The sequence below is a fragment of the Petromyzon marinus genome, chromosome 30 (assembly GCF_048934315.1).
Source record: "Petromyzon marinus isolate PM22_M1 ecotype Great Lakes invasive population chromosome 30, UKy_Petmar_22M1.pri1.0, whole genome shotgun sequence".
Classification (NCBI taxonomy): Eukaryota; Metazoa; Chordata; class Hyperoartia; order Petromyzontiformes; family Petromyzontidae; genus Petromyzon; species Petromyzon marinus.
In genome coordinates this window covers 2886084-2913161 of record NC_133696.1, presented here as the reverse complement: position 1 = coordinate 2913161, position 27078 = coordinate 2886084, and the positions used below count along the sequence as shown (strand labels likewise).

Below are 27078 nucleotides of genomic sequence, written 5' to 3'. Positions count from 1 at the left end.
CCGACTTATAAAGGAAAACATAACGGACAACGTTTTTGGGGCAATGGTCCTTAGGCTAGAAAGATGGGAGTGGATAAAAATCGAAGAGACTCAATAGCTACTATTAAATAAATATAAAAAAACTGGTCACCGAATAACATTTGTAATTTTTATTTAGGCCCCATGGTGTGAAGTTCAGTCTCCAACTCGTATCCACACTCTCTCTCTCTCTCTCTGTGGCCTCTCTATTCGTGTGCTGTGAAGAAGGCCCACTGCTCAACATGTGACGGAGTATACATTTTTCCTTTTAATGCCACAGTGTTATTGATACATTACATACGCATCGCTGACCGACGCAGTATCACCAAATGTCCTGTTCAAAAGATGGGACGGTGAAGCGAGAAAGGTTACAGTACCGTCATTACAGAAGGATGATGACAATTATATCGTTTCAAATTTCAAAGCAATTTTACTCTGGCAGCCCGGGAGCATTTCCCTATGTTATAATTAAAATAATTGACAGCTTTTGTCAATCACACCTCCGAATATCACGGTTGGCTACGTACGGAGGCGAAAGAAGTTCTACATGAAAACAACCGCCGGATGAAGGCCTCCCCATGCAGTGTTATAGCCACGGAGGTTATTTTAATCATACTTCACCACTTTTGTCAGTGCAGGTTGGTAACGCTGGGGAATTGGGGGGGGGGGGGGGGGGGTAAACCAACTCACTCTCCACCGATCTCACCCGTCGCCGGGAACTGGGAATTGAAAATCGCCGCATTGAGAAGCACAAATTTCAGAGGCTCTATCTGGCCAATGCCTAAAATTGTAATAGCAGCACAAACATTAAAGCGCCTTTGTCCACATTTAGCGACAGCATCGCGCATATTTAATCTCGCTACGCATGCGGGCAATACACACACAAAAAAAACACATCTATACAATGGGCGAGGCAGTGTGCAGCTGAACAGGCGAGCTGGAGGGACACGTGACATTTCTAGAGGCTTAATGACAAAGCGGGGACGGGATGATGAGTGGATGAAAATTACACCCAGGTGTCACGAGCAAATTATCAGCGTGCCAGTCGTGTGTGCGCGCACTGACGCGCGCACACACACGCGGGCCTCGAAGCGAATGTGGATCTGGGCTTCTATCCCACTGCTCGTCCAGTCGCAGGGACGAGTGGAATGAGACATCACGTAGCAATTTGCCTGAAACGTGGCCTGATATACAGGGTGGCCCAAAAGTCAGGACACACAGGGTTATTGTCTTTATTTTAACAAATGTTCAAAGATTTTGATTTAAAGCTTTCGTGACTGCAGGGATTCATATTCTTGGTTCTTTCGGTAAAGTCACGTAGAAGGGAAACAATAAAATAATAAAAATATAAAACAATCAAATTCTCACGACGTTTCGACTGCAACACAAGCAATCAACATCAGGTGTGAAAACCACAACAAGAAAATTTGAAAAAAGTGGCGGTTTTTTAACGGTAGCACCACGGAGAGAGATTTGACAGTTTGTTCAGATGGAAGAGTCTATCTATGTTCGGAAAAGAGGAGGGGGGAGACGAAAATAATGGATGCAGTCTGGAAGCCACCGTAAGCGTGAACAATCAATTAAGACCCGAAATGGTTTATCATATCCTTCCAATGATTGCTAAGCCAGAATCCATCTTCTCGGTTGAAATTGTCTCTGTGTTTGTATATGTGGATAGCCTCATGAACAAATCTCTCATGGTAGCCAGATGGCTTGCAAAGAACCTCTGTCTTGGAGAAGTCAATGTCATGTGAACCTACTGAATTATAACAGTGATCCTTATTCACCAAAGTTCCTGTACCTGACACTATCGCAATCATTGAAGACTTGGTTCATCAAGGACTACACACTGAGGTACCCCCTTGGTAAGACACTGCTTAACCAATACATACTTTACTTGGAATAGAACTTTCTACAAACAAACTGAGGGTACCCCAATGGGCTCCCCCCTATCTCCGGTTGTAGCCAACATTTTCATGGAGAAATTTGAGACTGACGCTATCCAGACTGCCACTCTGCGCCCAACCTTATTGAAGAGGTACGTGGATGACACTTTTCTCATCTGGCCACATGGCCGACCTGCTCTAGACCAATTCTTCTACCACATCAATTCCATACACCTAGCCATCAGATTTACCATGGAAGCCGAAAAAGATGGCAAGCTACATTTTTTGGATGTCCTAATAAAAAAGAGACCTGATGGTTCAATGAGCCACTCGGTCTACAGGAAAGCTACCCATACAGATGCTTACCTGAAACCGGATTCCCACCACCATCCATCCCGGAAGGATTCCCTCATCAAGACTCTGCACCATAGAGCCCAATGCATATCCGACCAGGAACACATAGCCAGTGAACTCAAGCACGTACACCAAGCTTTTAAGGCTAAAGGTTATTCCGACTACACAATCCGTAAAGCTATCACTCCAACCATGAAGAAGGACCCTCTTGAGGAGCCTTTCAAAACCATTACTTTACCCTACATTGCGGGGATCACAAAAAAGATCTCCAAAATCTTGAATAAACACAAGATCCAGGTTCGATTCAACACATTACATAAAATCCGTGATTTGGTTCCGTCTGTAAAAGATGTGATTCCGGACATACAGTACCCTGGCATCTACAAACTAAGTTACCTCTGTGGTAGTAGTTACACTGGAGAAACCAAACGACATGTCTCGGACCGCATTCGTGAACACAAAGCAGACTTTAAACACGGTAGGACCAACACCTCGGCCGTGGCAGATCACTGTTATAATCCAGTAGGCTCACATGACATTGACTTCTCCAAGACAGAGGTTCTTTGCAAGCCATCTGGCTACCATGAGAGATTCGTTCATGAGGCTATCCACATATACAAACACAGAGACAATTTCAACCTAGAAGATGGATTCTGGCTTAGCAATCATTCAAAGGATTTGATAAACCATTTCGGGTCTTAATTGATTGATCACGCTTAAGGTGGCTTTCAGACCGCATCCATTATTTTTCGTCTCCCCCCTCCTCTTTTCCGAACATAGATGGACTCGTCCATCTGAACAAACTTTCAAATCGCTTTCCGCGGTGCTAACGTTAAAAAACCGCCACTTTTTTCAAATTTTCTTGTTGTGGTTTTCACACCTGATGATGATTGCTTGTGTTTCAGTCGAAACGTCGTGAGAATTTTATTGTTTTATATTTTTATTATTTTATTGTTTCCCTTCTACGTGACTTTACCGAAAGAAACAAGAAAATGTTCAAAAACTCCCATTAACAATAACGTTCTGACTTTTGGGCCACGTTGTATATTTTCACTTGAAGGCCACCGTGTTTTTGACGAATGTGAGTTTATTTATTTATTTTATACTTGAGCACCACTGCCAGAGCAGCGTCAGCAAACAAATCGTAATTGTTTTAACGATTTCTGTTCATTGTTGAATGCACCTTAGTTCGTACGTAAGTGTTTTAAATCGACGTTAGTGTGCCCTCTTTAGTCTCGTTTGATTTGACGTTTTCCCATCTCGAAACCAAGCTACCCAAGACTCCCGTTTGAAGTAGAGACTATCTCACCAAATGCTCTCCTGGTGATAAGTTAAACACAAGTAATGCAAGCCGTGTTGATGGTACCTTCCAATCAATGGTGTACATAGCGCCAAGTTGAGGAGGCTCCAAACAGCATCTTCCTCGGGTTTTTTCTCCAACCTCAGACGATAATATTGCGTGCAAGTGGATTCGTTGACAAACTGCTAAACTGGGATGCCTCAACGTTTTTCTACATAGAAACCCACAGGCTAATCGAGGTCAACATACTCAAGCAGAGACCCGGAGACTCACACAGAGATCCAGAGACCGGTATGGTGACCCATAAGAGGTTTTTGGGTTATATCGCGTAAATATAAATGTGTCGTTAAACCCGCCACCACCCAGGTTCATAATGTAGACCTATTATGAACCTGGAGTATGCTGGCTGTGGCTTCATCATCAACGCTTTTTCGCAGTCGAGACCCCCCTAGGCCAGGGCCAGATTAAGGTTCTTGTAGGACCTAGGCACTATTTCTTGGGCCTTTAGTGAAAACTTGTGAAGGAGAGCACTCTTTTTGGAAGCTAAAGCTGATTTATTTTTTTAAACTGTCTCCGATCTACCATAGGACGACAACGCGAGTCTTCCCTTGCACTACTCTCTATTGAGAATGAGAGTGTTTAAAAAAACACAATTTGAAAATGTTATTGGTAATTCTTCTATGAAAATATCTCGAAAAGTTAATCTCCGGTGTTAATTTGTCACCTTATGAAAAAAAGATTGACATCGACTTGACTGCCTCTTAGTATAAACACTGTGCCTATCCTCGCAATATGAATATATTTATTCGAGAAGATATTTTGGTTAAATTTTTTTATCATACATATAAACAAAAAAAACACGTAATAATAGGTTTTTTCCCCTTTTTTCTGGCAGCAAAACTGAAACCTTTTTTTTACAAGGATTCATGTCTACATTAACCACAATACCTGCAGTCAAAATGTAAACGAAAAACATACTATGATAATGTATGATGTATTGTCCTTGAAACTGATTGGTCCACACCAAGGGACGGCTTGGTGAGGACCAATCAGTGTGGACCAATCAGTTTCAAGGACAATGCATATATTATCATAGTATGTTTTTTGTTTGCATTTTGACTGCAAGTATTGTGGTTAATGCAGACATGAATCCTTATAAAAAGGTTTCAGTTTTGTTTCCAGAAAAAAGGGGAAAAACCCTATTATTACATTTTGGTACTGGCAAAGGAGGTCTAATGATGAAAAAAAAACACGGTCAATTTTTTTTCGTAGGCCCCTTTAGTTTTCGTAGGCCCTAGGCACAGTGCCTACTGTGGCCTATTGGATAATACGGCCCTGTTGGGTGGGTGGCTGGGTGAGTGGGCCCGAAGCAGAGTGCCTATTGTGGCCTATTTGATAAGATGGCCCTGCCCTAGACTCGCATAGAGGATCCACCCAGAATGCCGAATGCGTTGGTAGGTGGCTTCAGTGCCGCGCATTCTCCACCACAACGAGCGCATGCAGCCCGCGCACTTCTCAGAAGAACCGGTGTGGTGGGAGGCCAGCACTTGTGCAACAACAACAGCATCATCATCGTCGTCGTCGTCATCATCATCACGCCTTGCTTTTGTGCACCAAATTATTAATATTTAATTCACCAGCGCAGCAGCGTCACCCGATACTGCTTTTAATGTTCACCGATGAGATGAGATTATTAAGTGCTACTCTGTGGGTTTATTGTTCAACCGGTTGAAAGCGACTGCTGACGACATTCAGCTCAGCCCGGAACTCTCGCAAACACTCGATACGTCGTGACCTATAGGGTGCATTCCGTGCAAAAATACGTTCAATTAGGCACACAGGTGCAAATCTGCGCACACAAACACGGCAGGATAACATAGCCACAGTTTAACCTCGCAGGCTCTAGGGGAGAGCGCTGTTAGAGGGACACCTACTGTGGCTGGTATGGTGGCAAGAAAAGACAAGTGGTGCTGCTAGTGCCACGTCCGATCGCTTTCGTGTCCCCAGTGCCGATGTTCGCATTCGGCATCGAGCACCGATTCTTACGGTCGAGTCAACCTAAGGGAGGCCCAAGAGAGATTCAGAATCCACTCGCCAATGATGTGCATGAACGGAAATCGAAAGTAGGTTGCTGGGATCCTAGCGGGATGCGCGAAAACAATTTGCGCTCTCGTTAAACGAGACAATCGGTGATAATTGCACAGCACTTTGTCAAATCCACTCGTGCAGTGGTGCCGTGCGACCAGCGTGCAGGGAAAGAGTCCCAGGTATTATTTTTCGAATTGATCAACAGGCGCACAGACGATGGAATAAACGAATTAACGGACCAACACAAAGGTGCACACAACATACACACACCGACGTTGAAACGAAACAACAGACGCGCAGTTAGAATTCCAACAATGGGCATACAAACAGGCAGCCATCAACGTGAAACTATTAAAGAGACAGACGCCCAGACAAAGGAACGAACGAAATCGACAGACACAGATCCAAATAAAGTCACGACATGGACGAAGAGCCGGCCATCGTAACATTTACCAATTAAATAAAGATTCAAATCAAGATTTACCAATGAATCACACGCGCACTGACACACAGAACACACAAAAATACCCCCCCCCCCCATCTTATTTGGATGAGCCGGGTGCCCCATGATCAATCCACTGCTGGATGAAGGACTCACGGTGAGTTTTTGGTTCGGTGTGCCGCAAGCATTCGATCACAGTGGGGGGGGGGGGGTTGTTTGACCATACTTTACTACGCTGTTCGGCGTGGGTCGGCGAAGGCGACCGTGGGATTGCCAGGACCGCTTCAAGTGTCACTCGCTGCCCGCTGACGTGAGCCGTGGCTGGACATTACCAGCGGGGGTCACCGGGTTCGCGTAGCACACTCCAGCAGCGCGCTACCATAGCGCGCCCCATCTCCCGTTACCCGATACGAAAATAAGTGAAAGTGCTCCTTCTTGCGTCATTCTTACGCTGACGTTTGGGGAATGGGTGGGACAAATTTAAAAAAAATCAACTCCTTAAAGGCGCATGTTGGGGAGTCTTCTACATCCGGAAAAGAAAAAAAAGACATCTGAAAGATAAATACCTTGAAGCGTCGTGGCTTGATTTCAGCCGTAATTGTCCGGAGTTCCGGAAAAGAAAATAAACCACAGTTCCCCTTGTCTTCACTCCCGCTGTTGCTGTCGGTGAGGGGTACGGGAGGGGAGACAGCAGAGAGGGGGGGGGGGAGGTGCCGTTTGTGAAACTGCCAGGGTAAATGAAGCCGCGATTTTAAGGCAACGGATTAATTGGTGTGTTTTTAAGCATGAGGAAAGAGACATTTAACACGAAATCCACACTTTGTCGCAGGGCGAGCTATTGCGCTTGTTTTCGTCGCCAACTTTGAATAACGCATTTTTGAAGTTGGCAGAAGTTACATACTCGCGGAAACTTGCAACTGATGGAGTAGCTTGCAGGCACGCATGCACCCCCCCCCCACCCCCCCACAAATATACTCCACTGCAGGCAAGCCACCACCCAAGCCACCCCTTTTTTAGCTTATGCCCAAAACGATCAAATGAATGACTCCCTTTGCATAAACAAACAGCTGCAGTTTTCCTCTTTCCAAACCATAACTTTGTAGGAATGTTTACTGCAATATCCGACCGTGTCCGCCCGGTGCAAGCCGAGCTGCGTTTGGGCTTCTGGTCACCGAACGAGAACACGTGGTAAGGTTGCGATCATTGCACACAAAGTGGGATCACAAAAAAGATCTCCAAAATCTTGAATAAACACAAGATCCAGGTCCGACTCAACACATTACATAAAATCCGTGATCTGGTTCCATCTGTAAAATATGTGATTCCGGACATACAGTACCCTGGCGTCTACAAACTAAGTTGCCTCTGTGGTAGTAGTTACATTGGAGAAACCAAACGACATGTCTCGGACCGCATCCGTGAACACAAAGCAGACCTAAAACACGGTAGGACCAACACCTCGGCCGTGGCAGATCACTGTTATAATCCAGTAGGCTCACATGACATTGACTTCTCCAAGACAGAGGTTATTTGCAAGCCATCTGGCTACCATGAAAGATTGGTTCATGAGGTTATCCACATATACAAACACAGAGACAATTTCAACCGAGAAGATGGATTCTGGCTTAGCAGTCATTGGAAGGATTTGATAAACCATTTCGGGTCTTAATTGATTGTTCACGCTTACGGTGGCTTTCAGACTGCATCCATTATTTTCGTCTCCCCCCTCCTCTTTTCCGAATATAGAAGGACACGTCCATCTGAATAACTGCAAATCGCTCTCCGTGGTGCTAACGTTAAAAAACGCCACTTTTTTCAAATTTCTTGCTGTGGTTTTCACACCTGATGATGATTGCTTGTGTTGCAGTCGAAACGTCGTGATAATTTTATTGTTTTATATTTTTATCATTTTATTTTTCCCTTCTACGTGACTTTACCGAAAGAACCAAGAATATGAATCCCTGCAGTCACGAAAGCTTTAAATCAAAGTTCTATATTTATTTACAGTTGCGCATTTTGATTTGACGTCACATTACTCAAACACCCCCCCCCTTCGTCACACATCGTCACAAATATCTGACCCCCCCCCCCCCACCCTAGGTGCGTGACGTCATTTATGGACAGCCCCTAAGCCGTAAATACCTTGCAGACTTCGTCGAGGAGTTATAAACCCATCACGCGACACTTTGGTCAACCTCGCGGCAGCGGATTTTGGCTGCTGGCCACGCGCTTCTGCGGCCGTCTGGAACGTTCTTCCTTTCCGATATTCGGAAGCCACCGGGAGCTTCGTATATCGTACCGACCAAGCAGAGGTCCAAAATATAAATGGCGAGCAAGGCTGTGCAAAACGCTGCACGGGGCGAGCGAGTGCGCTCAATAACCTACGCCGGTCTTCTTCACTGCAACGGCACTGCGGGTCACTGGCGGGCCCTGGTGGCATTCAGTGCGGCCCCCCTCTGGTAAATCACAGCAAGTGACAACACCCCCAGCCCCATCATCATCGTGCTGCTGTTAACCCACACCCCCCATGGTTTCAAATGTGGCAGCCCCTCGCACCGATGATGTCTTATCGGCGAAAGTGGCTCCATCCCCCCCCCACCCCTCCTTTGAAACTTAGTGAAGAACGCTGAACTACGCAGTGCCGAACCCGATTTGCCCTCTTCTTACCCAGTGGGGGTTGTCCACGAACCCAGGCGTGGAGCCATCGCCACCTCTACGGGAGCACCCCCTGGTGGACACCGCGTGGGAATCTCCGCGCGCACTGCGTGCGATGTTGGAAGTTCTCACAAAGTTCCCCTTCGTTTCACGCCTCGGCTTGCGCGACCAGTGACGCTGGTTTATGATTACCGGCGAAACGTCGTGCTTGGATTGTAAACGTTGTGACTTGGCTCTCCAACACGCCGGTGGTGCTGTACTCGTGACGAATTGGCCACGTTCTGTTGACGTGACAACTCCTTTACTATACTCTTTGGTTCTTTCGGTAAAGTCACGTAGGTATATATGTAACAAAAATCACGACGTTTCGGGCGCAAAACAAGCGTCCATCATCAGGTGGGAGCACATGGTCTGCTGCTGAGGCAGACTGTTTTAGTTGGCTGTGTCGGGTGGTGGCGGGTTTAACGACACATTTATTTACGCGATCTAACCCAGAACACATCTGTTCCTGTTACCTGAAAATAAAATTGGGTGTAATGTGTCGTTATGTAATAATACATTTGGTACGTTTGGCATTCTTATATCGACGAAGGCAGCTCCGATTAGCGCGTCTGGCTATATGCACGTTGCGAACTAAGTTCAAAACACACACAGTACATTCAAGGCACTATGCTTCACGGACGGCTATAGTAGGCCAACACGACTGCGGACGATGTTGCTCCACCCGATTAAAGCAATAGGCGAGAAATGTTCACAATCTTGGCACATTTGGAACCGCGGCGGCAGGAGACGTGGCCTGGTCTCCTTTGAATTATCTCTCCCAGGAATCTGTCGTGAACATTTGATGCCGTCGACGCCAGAGACCGACATCAATCCGCTCCTAAATGACGTCACGCGATTTTTGACGATTTTTACCCCCCCCCTCGTCACACGGCGTCACAAAAAGTCAGACCCCCCTCAAAGATGACGTCACAAAGCTCTGCCCCCCCCCCACCACCCAAAATAAAACATGCTTCAAATCGCTTTAAACTATTGTCATTCTAGTGCGTATTTAATGTGTTGTCTATAATTATTTAAAGTTGCGCATTTTTACGTCACGTCACATTTCTCACCCCCCCCCCCCAATCGTCACACATCGTCACAAATGTCTGACCCCACCCCAGGTGCGTGACGTCATTTATGGACGGCCCCTTATCCAGTAATGGAACGCAACGTTTGGTGATGATGCTACGTTGGGCGGTGGTGCAAACAGCACACACCCACAGAAGTTAACGTTCAAGCCAGTTTAACACTTGAAAAAAAATTAGAATTCGTCAGTTCTTCGCTCAGATTTCTTCACGATTGTTTTTGCCGTGTTTTTTTTTTAAATTTGCTTCAACTGTCCTATGTTTTACATTTGAAGAGATTAGCCAGGTGAAATATTGCAACTTTGCTGGCATTCAAAACATCGAGGCTTATATAGCAGCCTGTGAAATTAATCAATGTTGCCACGAGAGGGCCTAAAGAGCACTTACGATGCTCATAGTACTATATATGCTGGGACCTTTATGCCAGTTTAAAAGTACTGTATGAAAAATAACAATGCAACATGTGTTAAGATGTTCAAACACCAAATAGAACACTTTTGTAAGGAATTAAGTCCAATTAACCACACGTACGTGTGGTGAACATGCAAACAAACGTGTTCTCAGATAAATATGAATTGTTTGCGAAACTGATTGGCCTACATCAGACAGCCTTCTCTGTATGACCTTTCAATACGGTATGTACTGTCCTGTACCAAGTACAACATTGTGTCGAAAGATCAATCAATATGGCGTGATATCTGCTTGCTTGTTTGACCCTTTGTATATGTAAACTGCGGCGGCAGGAGACGTGTAAAATAATGGAAATTCAAAAAGGGGCCGTCCATAAATGACGTCACGCACCTGGGGGGGGGGGTCAGACATGTGTGACGAGGGGGGGGGGGTGAAATGTGACGTCACATCAAAATGCGCAACTTTAAATATAGAATTGTTATAACAACACTCCTCTACCATCAGAGTGCAGCGCCACATTAAATACGCACTACAATGACAACAGTTTAAAGCGATTTGAAGCATGTTTTATTTTCAAAATGGAAATATGGTTTTTGGGGGGGGGGGGGGGCAGAGCTTTGTGACGTCATATTTGTGGATCTGACTTTTTGTGACGCCGTGTGACGAGGGGTCAAAAATCGTCCGAAATCGCGTGACGTCATTTATGGACGGCCCCAAAACGCATTTCAAATAGGCTATACATCAGCCTTTTCCCAAGCAGCATTTAATGCATGTTGAACTTCTTTCGCACCGTACGTAACCAACCGTGCTAATCATGCAGACCAAATCGGTGACAGTTATTGTTTCATCTTCAGAGTCTGATTAACACTTAACCCCAGTTTCATCTGGATTAAGTTTTCCTACTTCGTTCAACAAACGCTTCTGGGAAAGCATTCGTTTGCACAGCTGACAAGCCGATGGCCCAACGTGAACAAAAATATTCATCGCCGAGAAATGGACTTCACAAACTGTGATTAGAGCAGCTTCCAAGTGGAGGATGTGCTCTGCAGCTTGGTTAATAATGGCTCAACACAACAATTCTGGAGAACCACTCTCTCTACACCAGACTAAAAAACATAAACCAAACACCAATACAGTACTCTAAAGTTTGTATAGTCGTTTATTTCAAATTAAATTCAACAAAACTTGGGATTTCCATCTACAGGTGTTTTTGAAATATTATTTTCAGGTGGGAAGGCCTTTAATCCATCAGCTGACTGGGAACCACCGCGCCCGCGATTACACATTGCCACCGATGAAAAGCCAAGTGAGACAGATAAACTTAAACATACATTCGCAACGTCTTGCAATTATATGGATTGTTATTATGAGATCATAAAGTCAAGTATGAAACAATTTAATGGAAAAAATATCATTTTTTATTGTCTTAATATCTAAAATAAACGGTTTTCTATTGCTGCGACATCTAAATACAAAATTGTAACATCCGAGCGAAAACAACTTCGATGCTACATTCTTATTCTAAAACTCGAATACACCAACAAATAGACAAATGCCCGCGGAACACAAACGCACAAAGGCACGGTGGCAAGTTCATCAATTCCTGAGACATTTCACAATTGCAGCGTCGCCCCCCCTCCCCCACACATCCCATGCCGCCCCGTAACGTGCATCACACGGCCACGTCGCACCCTTTCAAATCCCCGGGACAAGGCCGATGAACAACTTTGTGTAACAACAAAAAAAACGCGGTCGTAGCTCTGCAAAAACTTGTGACATAAACCTTCACACGGTGTCCAGATCCGAGACCGAATCTGCACTGAACAAGTTTGAAATGCAGTGCGGTGAATTACTTCTTGGAACGAGTTAAAGTCCTTCACAATGCGTCTCAAAACCCCATTGTCCTTGTGCATTCAATACTGCTAACAATAAAGCACCCAAACAACAATAACGTCACAATTAATCCAGCAATAATAATAAAGACAAAATCAATAACACTAATGCTTCAGGGCAATATAGAACCCAAAACAATTAGCTCTTGTAGACCCATCTGTCAAGAGCCGATTTGCACTGCAGGAGAATTACATTTGCAACATTTTCTATTCCTAGTGTGATAAGTTATTTCTGTTCAGCTCACGTAATGTGTTAGTGAGAACCAGGTCACTCTTGCACACGAGACTTGTCCTGGTCTCTTGGTTTCTCATCCAGACCAGTCATCGACACCAATCCTATGCACTAACAACCACTGACAATGCCACGCTCACAGCAAGACTTGGCACCCTGCTCTGCAGACAGATTTGCCACAAGTCCTTCCAACACGAAAACATTAACCACCCCTCTACAAACAAAGTAACCGGTCGCACATCTTTGTCAAATCACGCACGCGTCTTATTACACGTGCTAATAAATCCCACACTATTCCAAACAGATGTGGCACGCTCATTTCAAGTGACATTCAGAAAAAAAAAGTGTGACCGCCACAAAAATCCTGCACTCAAGTTTCTGAGAAAACACTTGTTTGTCCGAATAGCCCTGGCAAATAGAATTTTGCCAAAGGGTTCAGATGACAAATCTCTCAAATGTAACTACAATATCCTCTCTGGTTCCAGCAAAGTTAATGTTCATCTCCACCAGAAATATCCTCTTGGTCATTCCAACTTTACATTCGTAGTGTAAATGATCTTACACGTTTTATAGTGTATGTAGCATGAATGTATATCGTAATAATATGTAATAGACCTCCCCGTGCCATGCTGGTCATGGGATTTTATTGGACCATGATGCACGACGCCTCTCGGTGTAGTCCGATGAAGGTGTAGGACCCAGAACAAGCTCCGATATCACGCACCAATGATGTTAGCCGGGAGCCAAACTCGGATCCGCAGAGGTTAATAGTGCTGGGTTCATAGCGAAGTGTGCGATGAATCACTCGGCCATCACTCCTCCCCTGCATCATGTAGTTTTACAAATCAAATATATTATTTTTTATAGGTTCTCTCATGTACACATTATCAATATAAACTTCCTATGTTGGTTACACCACGAGCAATTCCAAATGATTATCACAAAATTGTCTCCCACAAGGCACATTGACAACAATCCACATGACAAGTGGTAAAATACGTGGCTATGCCAAACAAACAAACTGTAATGTGACAAAGTTAACGTTAACTAGATTAAATATGAAGCGTCGGCCTTAGCTTTAATCGACCAAACAAAACAATCTACAAAATATCCTTCCAAGGTGTGTTTTTGGGTTGCATCCGTGTGTCGTTTGGCATGATGCCCAACGTTTCACTCCACGTGCTTGGGAACTTCTTCAGGAATTTAAATCAGTTCCAGAACTGTCCAGTCCTTGACGGTTCTGGATCCAGTTCTTGAACTTTACCCAGGACATCGTGCGCCCAAAACACACGCGGGGTACAAACTAAAAACACATCGGAGAGAGCTGCCCAAGTACAGCCGCCAAAACCTACGCAGTAGAGCAAAATATTGACACGGCAGAAACGTGTCAACCTGTAGTGGCATGGCAAGTAGGCTTCAGCTCTTGAGGAGGGCAAGGACTCGCTCGTAAAGGTTGCCACTGGAGCCTCACAACCACCAGTGGAGAAAGCCCCCCCCCCCACCCCCGCATCATGGCTGGTCATCCTATCCATCTGGGCTCTTGTCAACGTCGCTCACGCACACCCACTGGCCTTGCTGGGACTCCTGCCACAGCGTCACCTTGCAGGGCGGCGCAAAAGGGAGGCGGGATAAAACACCGTGGGGGTTAACGTCACGCACACACGTGCAGCCTTTTTGTCAACGCACTGCTGGGCCTCCCCAACATGTGCAGGTTGTGCGTGGGGGGAGCGGTATTCGTCACCACGCAGGGGTCGGCACTGGTTAATGACGGCTGATAGCACAGACGCTGGAGGATATTCCACCTCTGTTTAGCGTGGCTGGCTACGTACGGTACGAATTAAGTTCAACATACATACAAGCATAGATTTTTTTGCTGCACTAGCCTCTTCTGCTGACAGCGTGGAAATGTAGCAGCCTACAATACGCGTGTAATGAGTAATCACCCACACAAAGACCCCCCCCCCCCCCCCCATATAGCCTTTAACAGACTGTAGGGGCAAGTGCTGTTAGAGCATCTATGAAGGCCGGCATGGCACATGAAGGGGTGGGTGGGCCAGCACCATGCCCGACCGCCTCCCCATTGGCGATAATTTTACACACCGCACCAGGTATTCATTTGAGGCTGAGTCGACCTAGGGGAGGCCCAATACCGGTTCAGATAATTGTCACTATGTATGAACTCCTTTTGCACCGTACGTAGCCAACCGTGCTAAGCGGAGGTGCGGTGAAAGACAAATAACTGGTCACTGGTGTTGGTCATGAGCAGGAATCGGTAGCCGACTTCGTAGCGCAGTGCGTTAACCGCTACACTACCGCTCCCCACGATCACCCACACGCGCACACTCTCATCACACACACACACAATGTGGATATGACTGGGGGTGCGGCTGGCGGTGGGGGAGTGTTGGCCACAGAGGCAGCAGTACCCGGTTATCACCCCCGGAGACTGCGAGAATGCTGCCGGTGATGGACCAGCTCACGTGCCACACCACGTCGCCGAACTTGTGCAGGAGCTTGGCCACCCACGAGCTGCCCGAGGGATCCTCGCACCGCCACACGTACACTCGGCCGTCCTTTCACGGCGGCCGACAGACAAAGAGGGTAAAGAAATGTCAATGTTGCATTGAGAACCCGAATTAATGCGCCACAGACTCGGGTGCAATTCTCTCGAAGCGTGGCCCCTTCTCCATCGTCCATTCTCTTCCTCCTCCCTTCCCTTGCCCTCCTCTACTCCGTCCCGTCCCTCCCCTAGAGCCCCTTGGTCTTCCACAGGGCCATGCAGTCACGGTCAAAATTACGAAATAATCTTATCCCCTTCTGACGTGCTATGAATAGTGGCCGTTGCCCAAAATGTCACCTTTTTTATTCCCGCTATGTCATTGATGGTCGTGTTCATGTTGTTGTTGTTAATAGTACTTTTGCACCACTGCCAATGGCGCACCACCAACGAATTTATTCAATTACCTGAATGTGCCTCTTCACATCTTCGTTCAGATTCGCGTTAACTGAACGAAGATGTGAGAAGAGGATCTTTCGGTGGGCTGTCGTCATCGAGGTGACGCCCGGCGATTTTAGCGGTGACAGTTGGCTAAAATAACAATCGCCTTGGTCGACGAACGCGTTTCGTAGACATCGTCAACGAAAACGCTAGAGGGCACCGCAGGCACCTGCGCGCAGCTGGCGATGGTGCTGATGGGCAGCCCGATGGAGGGCGCCCAGGCCACGTCGCGCACCCAGTCACTGTGGGCCTCCAGCTTCTGCTCCTCCACCCACTGCCCATCTTTCTCCCTGCAAAGACAAAGGCGAAGGTCCCGCCTGTAGCCACAGACTGCTGCGGACGAGTGGCGGCAGCGAGTACCTTTCAAGGCCAACACGGCACATGTTGAACTTCTTTAGCACAGTACGTAGCCAACCGTGCTAATCGGAGGTGCGGGGGAAGGACAAACCAAACACAAAAAGCAGTTCTAAAGAAATTAGTTTTCAGTCGAGATTTAAAAGTACGAAGGGTTGGGTGTGGTCAGCACCACTCTCGGATGCCTATGTCTCCCCAGCGCCGATGCTTACACATCATTCCAGATAATAGTTTTACAGCCGAATTAACCTAGAGGATGCCCAAAGACCAGTTGCAGATAATCGCCACCGATGTTAGCAGCCATGGCCGGGAATGGAACTCGGTTCACCGGGGGTTCGTTGGAATGTGCCAAACACCGTGCGACTGCTCCACCATGCGACCTTAAAATCAACAGAGCGAGGCCTCCACCACCGCCATCGTTGGAGCTCACCTCCAGATCTTGACGAGGTTGTCGCAGCCGCCCGACACAAACCTCCGGATCGGCTTCTGGCCACAGGGCCCCTGAGGGGTCCCCCCCCCCATGGGCGCCATCACGGGACCCCAGCTCACGGCGTTACAGCCGATCTGTTGGTGGTGCGGGACGGTGGGGGGGAGGGGGCAAAGGGGAAAAACGAGAGGAAGGGGAGCAGCAAGTCCCCGCCTTAGCACCCCCACCACTGTGCACACAACACTGGACCACCAGAATGCAAAAGCATGTGGAACCTTACTGCCTAGAGTTTTCACAGTCATGAGTGTGTGTGTGTGTATAACCATATAGGGGAGCGGTAGTGTGGTGTTTAACGTGCTACGCTACGAACCCGACAACCCGGGTTCGATTCCCACTCACGGCCAACACCAGTGACGATTATCTGAACCGGTGCTGGGCCTCCCCGCCGTGGTCGACCTAACCTCAAATGAGTACCTGGTGCGGTGTGTAAACATCACCACTCGGGAGACAAAGGCGGTCGGGCGTGGTACTGGCCACCCACCCCCTCGTATGCAGTGCCAGCCTTCATAGGTGCTCGCTAACAGCACTTGCCCTGAAAGTATGTTAAGACTATAAGGGAAATCTTTTGTCTTTATAACAATACCTTGTGTATAGAGTTCGCAATACGTCGTAAATAAATTATCCGTACACAGGGAATTCAATGAATACATCCGTGTATCATTACAAGCCTTCGCCCTCTGTTCGTTCTGGTAACCTGCTGCAAAAAAAAAAAAACCTCAAAAGTCCAAGCCACTTCCTGCTCAAAGCGAGCATTGAGGCAATGCTCCTCTGCTATGTGCAGCCCTGAGGCAGTGGTGGAAACGCAACACGCTGTGAACACGCTGTGGTGCGGGGGAATACATTCATAGAACCCACTTGACTTCCCCACAAGGCAGTACTCCTTTTATCAACCCTGGAGGGATGTCAACCCCATAACCAAAATTTAAACTCTCAATGTTCTGGTTGCGAGCTGCTTGCTCTACAGCCGTGATGCCAAGCCAAATAAACAATTGCACAATGTAATTAATGTATTCCTACATTCATTATGCTTAACCTACACATTTAATTGTGGTAACATTTTCAGCATCTTCGGAAGCACGTGTATTCCAATGCTCTAATACACGGTGCTGGAAATCTAAATAATAAATATCAGGTCGAGTGTGGAGTGATGATATGGCGGTTTGCGCACCGTGCCACGAACCCGACCACCCAGGTTCGATTGCCAGTTCCGACTAACTTCAGTGGCAAGTAACATCTGTACCAGTTCTGGGTGTCCGTAATCACAAACCAGCACTGACCAGTGTGGTAAGTTATGATCAGATAACCCCCTATGACTATGATGGCATGGGGAGGAGTCCTTAATCCAGCAGCGGATTGACAAAGGGGTGTAATTTATTATTACATTTTTAAGGAGCAGAATATGTTTATCTGGTTGTGCTGAAAAGTAATTAAAAAAACCCGCCACCACCCAACACAGCCAACTAGTAAGGGTTGTCACGTGAAGAGAACATTTACATATCGTGGCTTGGCTCTCCAACACACCGGTGTTGCTGTACTCGTGACGAATTGGCACGTTCTGTATACGTGACAACCCTCACTAGTTGGCTGTGTCGGGTGGTGGCGGGTTTAACGACACATTTATATATTTACGCGATCTAACCCAATAAACCCTCTATTATAGATGATATTCTTTGGAGCACTCGGTTCACAATCAGATGTGCAGATTCAAATCCTGGTAAGTGATTGATCCCACAATGACTCCCTTATGGGGTTAATACACTGGGCACCGCTTTCTGGCTAGACCAATGATATATAATGCCCCCCACAATGGGATGTGGAATTCCTATGACCTCTGGGGTAATAGATAAAAGTATCACTTTTTTGGAAACCAACTGTGGTTCTTCTACGAATTGACTCCCCCCGCTATTACTGGAATGTGGAAATTCCACCACTCGCAGAGGGCAGTAAACAGAATGGAGCTGGAAACTGCTGTGACTATATTTCTTATTGGCTATGTAACAATTCACCCTCCAATGGATTTGATCAATTGTCACAATTCGGTGGATGAAATTTCCTCGTTTTTACCATCTCGTTTGTAATGTTCGTCATTTTTACTGCAACCTTTGCACAGTTTTTTTCGCTTCAAAATATACTAAGCGTACACACATCAGTTGCAAATAATTTGCAGCAACCGTAAAGGTTTTTGGGTTTGATCGCGTAAGTATAAATGTGTCGTAACCCTCCACCACCCGACACAACGTGACAATTTTGTCGCGTTGTTTACGTGACAAACCTCACTGGCTGTGGTCGGGTGTTGGAGGGTTACGACACATTTATACTTACGCAGTCCAACCGAAAAAACCTTAAATATTGGGTCCCGAAAGCCTACGTGTTAAAATGTATTTGCAGCAGCTTTAAATAAGACTCCCAAAAGCACGATTCAATACACGTAATCGCGAGCCTACGTACACCAACATCAAATCGACAAATCCACGCATCGCGACGACGTTTCACCGCACACACCGAGTGGGCGTTGCCGATCTTCTTGGCGTCCCAGCTGCCCTCCTCGGAGCACGACAGCACGGAGATGGCGCCGTCAGAGCTGCCACACGCCAGCACGAGGCCGAACTCTCGCGGGGCCCACGACACAGAGTTCACTGCGTCCCCACCAACGCGGGCGGGCCAGCACAGCACGAGGTCAGCTCCACCACAAGGGCCAACGCAGCGGCTCCACCACACAACCAATACAGCACCAGCACCACGCCTCAAAGCACAGCATCCACAGAGCTCCACCACAAGACCAGCACAGCTCCACCACAAACCCAGCATAGTTTTTTTCCACAAGATCATCACAGCTCCACCACAAGACCACCGCCACAAACCCAGCACAACTCCACCACAGGACCACCACAAGCCCAACAACACAGCTCCACCAGAGGACCAGCAAAATCCGTGCTCTCAGGCATGCAATGTCAAAACTTGAAAAATGTACAACTGTGTAAATCCACTGCTCGATGAAGGTCTTCTGGGCCATATCACGATGGTTGTTTGACCACACTTCTCCACCCTGCCATGGTGGGTGGGGCCCAAGAATAGTTCAGCCATCACTCGCTCCTGACGTTAGCCATGGTCAGGGATCAAACTCAGGTCGTCTGTGCCACCACTCCACCCCCAATACCATGGTAATGTGGAAATTCCCTAATATGGAGAATCAAATATATAACCTGCGGGCCAAACACTTTGAAATAAATTGGCACCTATGTGCGGTGCATCACCTAAGTACAAAAACTGAGGCTATTGTTCTTACATTCCCTTGACAAACTATCCAAGCAACATCGTTTTTTTTTTATTCATTGTATACACATTCATATGAGGGGACCAATATTGGCAGATCCCATTAACTGCATTTACCTGCAAATATTATGCCTCTTATCCGTGAAAAGAAGTTCAAATATGCGTGGATAAGATGAACATGCCACCGATTCCGGATTACTTGTCTTATCCGCGGGTAAATGATACTACCATGATAAGAAGATCCGGATGATAAGATCCGTGGGGGTGGATAATAGGAAGAGGGAACATACGAGGGTGAATAAGCGACGTTCCACTGTAACGGTTCTTCCCTGCAACATCTGGCAACTCTGCAGCGTTTGTACGAGACTCAGGGAAAATCGAAACCAGTCAAGTGTGCGGCTTAAATTAATTTTGCAACAACAAAAAATCCATCTTCGGTTCGGAGGGGCCCGTAGGCTAATCAATGAAAATGTACTACTATAATGAGCCAAGAATGTCTGTGTGTCCCACGCGTGACGTCACTCCACGTCGGCCAGCCCCCCTCATTAATAATCATGAACAGGTGACATCCTCCACATAGATCACCCCCCCTCATTAATAATCATGAGCAGGTGACGTCACTCCACATCGAACAGCCCCCCTAGTTAATCATGCCAAGATGACATCCTCCAAATGGACACCCCCCCCATTCATAATAATTAGCGGCTGACGTCACTCCACATGGGGGGCCGAGGCGCCTCCCCCCCCCCTCCTCGGCATCAACTCATAACCCTCACTACAAAGGCAAAACCCTCACGTCACGTGATCTCCGTCACGCTGTTGAGACATAGAAGTAAAAAGGACGTCATGATGAACAAAGGATTATAACCTTTAAATGAAATAAATCTGTGTCACCGCGGCCTTACAAATTGCACATGAATGGATGCAATGACTATCACGTCGCACTCTGCTTTTCGCTTGCAAGTTTCAGATTTTCTGAAATACACCCGTTCTTGGACGGGCAAAAGGCTAGTGTTATTATAGTTTACGTGGAGAATTGCAGACACTTGTCATGGCCACACCTACAGGCTCAGTCTGCACGTGCTCTGGACCATAACAGGAAATGAGCAATGCTCACCACTGTAAGTGGAACGATACTTTGCTGGAATCTAGTTTTGGCTGAAATGCCTCGGGGGGGGGGGGGGGTCAGAAATTAAAGACTAGCGGTTACGGATGAAATCACGGCAGAACTACATACAGCAGTTGGCACGAATAAGGGTTTTATCCCCTAAAAATTCCTGTTTATTATGATTAAGGAGTTATCAACTGTGTGGCTGTCGTTTATACTAAGGCAGCGAGTAAGTTTAAAACCTCAATTTCAAAACTGGGTTAAAGGTCGGTGAAAGAGAAACAACATCGGTGCGAGAGAAAAGCTCCGGTTACCACTTGGAGCATGGTTACGATCAAGATACATTTTTAGCGTTAGGATTATAAGTAAAACGTTAGGCTATGTTCTCAGCGTGTGGGTAAAATGCTGAGTTTAGCGTTCAAGCTAGGGGCATGGGTAGAGTAAGAAGCAAGTGGTATTGTTGGATTAAGCGATAGGCTTGTGCTTGTGGATGATGGATAGGACTATGAGGATGAGGAAAGAGGGGTTGAGTTAGACCCAGGTTCAGGAGCGAGGTAAAGGTGCAGCACTGCAATTAAGTTCTCACGCTACCGCCGATGACAGGGCCTTACTGGTGGAAGCTCTGGAGAGGCCCTCGAGAGGACTTTGGTCTACTCTTCTTCCATGCTTTAGTTCGTCGTCCCTCCCCCGCACCTCCGATTAGCACTGTTGGCTACGTACAGTGCGAAAGAAGTTCAAAACACATATGTCACAGAGATCTCGGAAGAGGGAGTGTTCCCACATACTTTACCCCGCCACACGTCACCTGATGGTCTACTGTGGGCAGAGGCGGGAGGATTAAAATAAGCTTTGAAAAATTGTAGCTGCCACGCCGAGAACTTGACGGACGACCTCATGATTTCAAGTCCGGTGCGTCAACGAGAACACCCAGAGAAGCATCAGAGGCGGTGAGGATTCGGTGCAAATTCTTGGGGAGTATTAAACTTGCAAAGGTATATTATCTGTTGTTAAATAAAGTCTGTCATTATAATTATGGGCGGCACCGACACGTTACAAGAGAGGGGATAAATTATGTCGCAGTTGGGAGGCAGGGGAGGTGGGCGCTGGAGGGTGTTGAGTTGGACGGAGGAGTCAGGGGCCAGAAGATGGGGCTGATGCGACGCTGCTGACGTGAAGTAGTAATGGAGCAGCGCCTGTTGCGGAGGGGCTGTAGCCGAGGGACTGTAACCGAGAGGCTGCAGCCGAGGGGATAGGACACGAGGCTGTCTAGCTCAACACACCAACATCATGCGGTGTGAATAGCAACCTCGGATCTGAGTTTGTTGCGCCCACGCACTCAGCTACAGTGCCTCTAAATAGCTTCACTGCCTGTGCCACAAGTAATAGCATCATCATCATAAGCCATGCTTTTTACACCGATGATTGCCTGTGTCATTATTTTATAATGTAGCATACGTCACTACAACAGTGCCAAGCACGTGGCAGCAGTTCGAAGCACGTGGCAGCAGTTCGAAGCACGTGACAGCAGTGCGAAGCACGTGACAGCAGTGCGAAGCACGTGACATCAGTGCGAAGCACGTGACAGCAGTGCGAAGCACGTGACAGCAGTGCGAAGCACGTGACAGCAGTGCGAAGCACGTGACAGCAGTTCGAAGCACGTGACAGCAGTGCGAAGCACGTGACAGCAGTGCGAAGCACGTGACAGCAGTTCGAAGCACGTGACATCAGTGCGAAGCACGTGACAACAGCCCGGCAGTCTTTGTGCTGTTCAGAGTAAGTCATCTGTCTCTAACGTTTCTGTCCACAGGGATTTTCAGTGGGGTCTAAATTCTGTTGTTTGCCAAACGAGAGGCTGTAAGCCCCCCTCCTCACCCCTTTTTGGTTTGTTTTGTCAATGTTTTTTGTTGTTGTTGTAACCTGGTTACTGCGGTGGAATCGAATTGCGGTGTAACCAGATTACTGCGGTGTAGCCAGATTACTGCGGTGTAACCAGATTACTGCGGTGTAAACAGATTATTGCGGTGTAACCAGATTACTGCGGTGTAACCAGATTACTGCGGTGTAACCAGATTACTGCGGTGTAACGAGATTACTGTGGTGTAACCAGGTTACTATGGTGTAACCAGATTACTGCGGTGTAACCAGATTACTGCGGTGTAACCAGATTATTGTGGTGTAACCAGATTACTGCAGTGTAACCAGATTACTGCGGTGTAACCAGATTACTGCGGTGTAACCAGATTACTGCGGTGTAACCAGATTACTGCGGTGTAACCAGGTCCCCATCAAAAACGAGCATTTATTGGCCAATGGGTTTTAACGTCTTGCCCAAAATAAAACCTAAACCGATTCCTGTTCAAAGTAAACTAGCTTCTACCACTGTCCTGAAGGATTTTCACTGGGGGGGGGGGGACTAAAGCCACCCCTCTTTCTTGCCAAATATCACCCAAAGACAAAGATCCCCCAAATAGCATTCACAGACTGTTGCGGCAAGTGTTGTTAGCGAGCGGCACCTATGAAGGCTAGCATGGCACAAGAGGGGGTGGGTGCCCAGCACCGCGCCCGGCGACCTTTTGTCTCACTCATGGCGATGTTTACACACTACACTAGCTACTCATTTATGCATGCTGAACTTCTATCACACTGTATAGAGCAGGGGTCACCAAACTACGGCCCGCGGGCCGGATCCGGCCCGCGACGTCAGTCCATCAGGCCCGCCGACGGTACTTGAATTTGGTCGATAAAACGTATGGAACACGAGACGTTGTGATACAATTTAAATATTGTTTAGAATACTAGGAGATCTTCACGCGTGCGGAGACCTCCTGACTGCTATGTGCCTTAAATTTACTATTTTAAATTTTTAATTTTTGTACCTAGATTTTCTTGTTTATTCTAATGTTTACTTATTTCTCGCCATCCCAAGTCCTTTCCCGGCTCGTGGTAGCTCCGCCTACGCTCTGACGTTAACCATGGTTTCCATGGCAACGTCATGGCAACATGTTACCATGGTTTCCATGGCAACGTCATGGAAACACGTTACCATGGTTTCCATGGCAACACACACAAACACGCATCTCTCCCGCCCCCGGCTGTCAACACAGGTCCGACGCTCCAGAAATATTTACTTCTTTTTGCCTGTCATCCATTTTATAGGTATGTAACAAGGATTTATTTTCTTAGTTTTTTCGGTAAAGTCACGTTGAAGAGAAACAACAAAATAACAAAATATATATAAAACAATAAAAAATTCTCACGACGTTTCGACCATAACTCAAACGGTCATCATCAGGTGTGTCGGTTTGCATAAATTTATTTTGAAAACGGCATATTTATTTATATATATAAAAATAACGTTTGCGTCACGCGCAACGATGGCAGTTTGCCAGGACTAGTCCATCTATTTTTTTTTGAAAAGAGGAGGGGGGAGACGAAATTTGTTTTTATGTATGCTGTCTGAAAGGCACTGTAAGCGTGAACAATCAATCAAGAACTGAAATGATTTATCAAATCTTTCCAATGATTGCTAAGATAGAATCCATCTTCTCGGTTGAAATTGTCTCTGTGTTTGTATATGTGGATAGCCTCATGAACGAATCTCTCATGGAAGCCAGATGGCTTACAAAGAACCTCCGTCTTGGAAAAGTCAATGGCATGTGAGCCTACTGAATTAGAACAATGATCTGCTACGGCCGAGGTGTTGGTCCTACCGTGTTTAAGGTCTGCTTTATGTTCACGAATGCGGTCCGAGATATGGCGTTTGGTTTCTCCAATGTAACTACTACCACAGAGGCAACTTAGTTTGTAGACACCAGGGTATTGTATGTCCGGAATCACATCTTTTACAGACGGAACCAGATCACGGATTTTATGTAATGTGTTGAAACGGACCTGGATCTTGTGTTTATTCAAGATTTTGGAGATCTTTTTTGTGATCCCAGCAATGTAGGGTAAAGTGATGGTTTTGAAAGGCTCCTCAAGAGGGTTCTTCTTCATGGTTTGAGTGATAGTAGTTACATTGGAGAAACCAAACGCCATATCTCGGACCGCATTCGTGAACATAAAGCAGACCTTAAACACGGTAGGACCAACACCTCGGCCGTAGCAGATCATTGTTCTAATTCAGTAGGCTCACATGCCATTGACTTTTCCAAGACGGAGGTTCTTTGTAAGCCATCTGGCTTCCATGAGAGATTCGTTCATGAGGCTATCCACATATACAAACACAGAGACAATTTCAACCGAGAAGATGGATTCTATCTTAGCAATCATTGGAAAGATTTGATAAATCATTTCAGTTCTTGATTGATTGTTCACGCTTACAGTGCCTTTCAGACAGCATACATAAAAACAAATTTCGTCTCCCCCCTCCTCTTTTCAAAAAAAAAAAAAAAAATAGATGGACTAGTCCTGGCAAACTGCCATCGTTGCGCGTGACGCAAACGTTATTTTTATATATATAAATAAATATGCCGTTTTCAAAATAAATTTATGCAAACCGACACACCTGATGATGACCGTTTGAGTTATGGTCGAAACGTCGTGAGAATTTTTTATTGTTTTATATATATTTTGTTATTTTGTTGTTTCTCTTCAACGTGACTTTACCGAAAAAACTAAGAATATGAATTACTGCAGTCACGAAAGCTTTAAATCAAAATTTAAGGATTTATTTGTTTGACAGTGATAGGTAAGTGAACTACAAGTGTGAATAGAGGTCATAAAGTAACAAACATAGAATAACAATGCCATAGAAGCCTCGTGTTATTACGAAAATATTATCCCCAGCTCAGAAAAATTCCCCGGTCAAGGTGTTAATCGAGCTGGTCTCGAGGCTGTTTATTTAGGCCCGCCCTATTTATATATTTTGTAAACCTTATTGTGATATATTCTATTGCCAAAGGTACCTATAAACTTTATATGTACCTTTGGTGAGCCGTAGCTTCACCAGTGACCCCTGAATCCTCTGCTTTTCTTGTGTTTCAATAGGAAACAATTCAATGTCTTTTTCATTTTCAGATCCCGTTTTCTTCGCCCTTCATTATGGCTACTAAGAAAAGAAAAGTGGACGCAGAGTGTCGCGTTTTCAATGAAGAATCTGTCACTCGTACAAGTTACAAAATAGTGGATAAGATGGCAGAACGAGGAAAACCGTTTACTGATGGCAACTTCATCAAAGAGTGTATGATGGAAGCAGCAAATTACTTGTGTCCTGAGAGGCCGATTTGTTTGGAAGTATCAGCCTTTCGGCAAGTTCAGTTGGGCGGAGAACAGAAGAACTTGGAGAGAACATAGTGCTACAGATACGGGAGAAAGCTAGGAACTTGTTGTGGTATTCTTAGGCGCTGGATGAATCTAATGATCTCCCGGGTACGTCACAACTTCTCGTGTTCATTCGAGGTGTCAATTTGGACTTTCAGATAACAGAAGAGTTGGCATCCGTTTGCAGCATGCATGGAACAACAACTGGAAAAGACATTTTCATGGAAGTGCAAAAAACTTCGCAAGACTATAACCTTCAGTGGAATCAGCTTCGAGGTGTTACAGTTGATGGAGGAAAAACACATGGCTGGAGTGACGAAGGGTCTGGTGGGGCAGATCAGGACTCAGTTGGAAGATTTGCAAATTCCGGGCGCTCTGTTCATACATTGCATCATACATCAGCAAGCACTCTGTGGGAAAGACTTAGATATTTCTTGTGTACTGAAACCAGTCGTTTCTGCTGTGAACGTCATTCGGGGACATGCACTCAATCACCGTCAGTTCTAGGCTTTTCTTGAAGAAATGGATTCTGATTTCTGTGACTTGCCTTATCACACAGCAGTGAGGCGGCTCAGCTGCGGTAAAGTCCTGTTTCGTTTTTACAAGCTCCGAAACGAAACAGATGTTTTTCTCACTGGAAAAGATAGAGCTGATCCACAGCTGTCAGATCCTACCTGGCTGTCAAAGTTGTAATTTTTGGTCGACATCACATCCCACATGAATGAACTGAACTTGAAACTTCAGGGAAAGGATAACCTCGTCTGTGATCTCTACAGAATCATCAAAGGATTTCGGAGAAAGCTGTCATTGTTTGAAGCACAACTGGAAGGAGAAAACCTCTCATTTTCACTGTTTCAAAGAGTTTTGCGCTACAATCGCTGAAGATGTCAACCTCGATTTTCCGAAAAAGATTATTCGTGACTTGAAGAAGCATTTTTTGAAGAGATTTTCAGATCTTGACATAATTGAGAGTGACATTCTTCTGTTCCAGAATCCGTTTGATCGTAACCTTGATGATGTGCCAGTTGAACTACAGTTGGAGCTCATTGATTTGCAAGCAAATGACTTGTTGAAAGAGAAGCACAGAGAAGGAAACCTTGTTGAATTTTACCGCTGCTTACCTGATGTTGAGTTTCCGAAACTGAAGAAACTTGCCGCTGGTATGGCATCAGTGTTTGGAACAACTCATGT

At 46.1% G+C, this 27078-nt stretch overlaps 1 protein-coding gene across 3 annotated transcripts in view; it reads right to left on the bottom strand.

The window, feature by feature from the left end:
* Nucleotides 1–681: 681 nt before the first annotated feature.
* LOC116947460 (protein SEC13 homolog) overlaps nucleotides 682–27078 on the bottom strand; it is a 36773-nt gene continuing 10376 nt past the window's right edge. For 2 of the 3 annotated variants that reach the window (XM_032963225.1, XM_032963226.2), the window contains exons 5-9: nucleotides 18747–18880; nucleotides 16188–16321; nucleotides 15573–15693; nucleotides 14832–14978; nucleotides 11423–14004 (exon numbers count right to left, since the gene is read on the bottom strand). In XM_032963225.1, the coding sequence (XP_032819116.1) occupies nucleotides 13930–14004; nucleotides 14832–14978; nucleotides 15573–15693; nucleotides 16188–16321; nucleotides 18747–18880 (611 nt within the window). In that variant the 3' untranslated portion in view covers nucleotides 11423–13929. Of the gene's footprint in view, nucleotides 6749–11422; nucleotides 14005–14831; nucleotides 14979–15572; nucleotides 15694–16187; nucleotides 16322–18746; nucleotides 18881–27078 lie in introns of those variants that run through there. The other variant, XM_032963228.2, reaches the window with a different exon arrangement.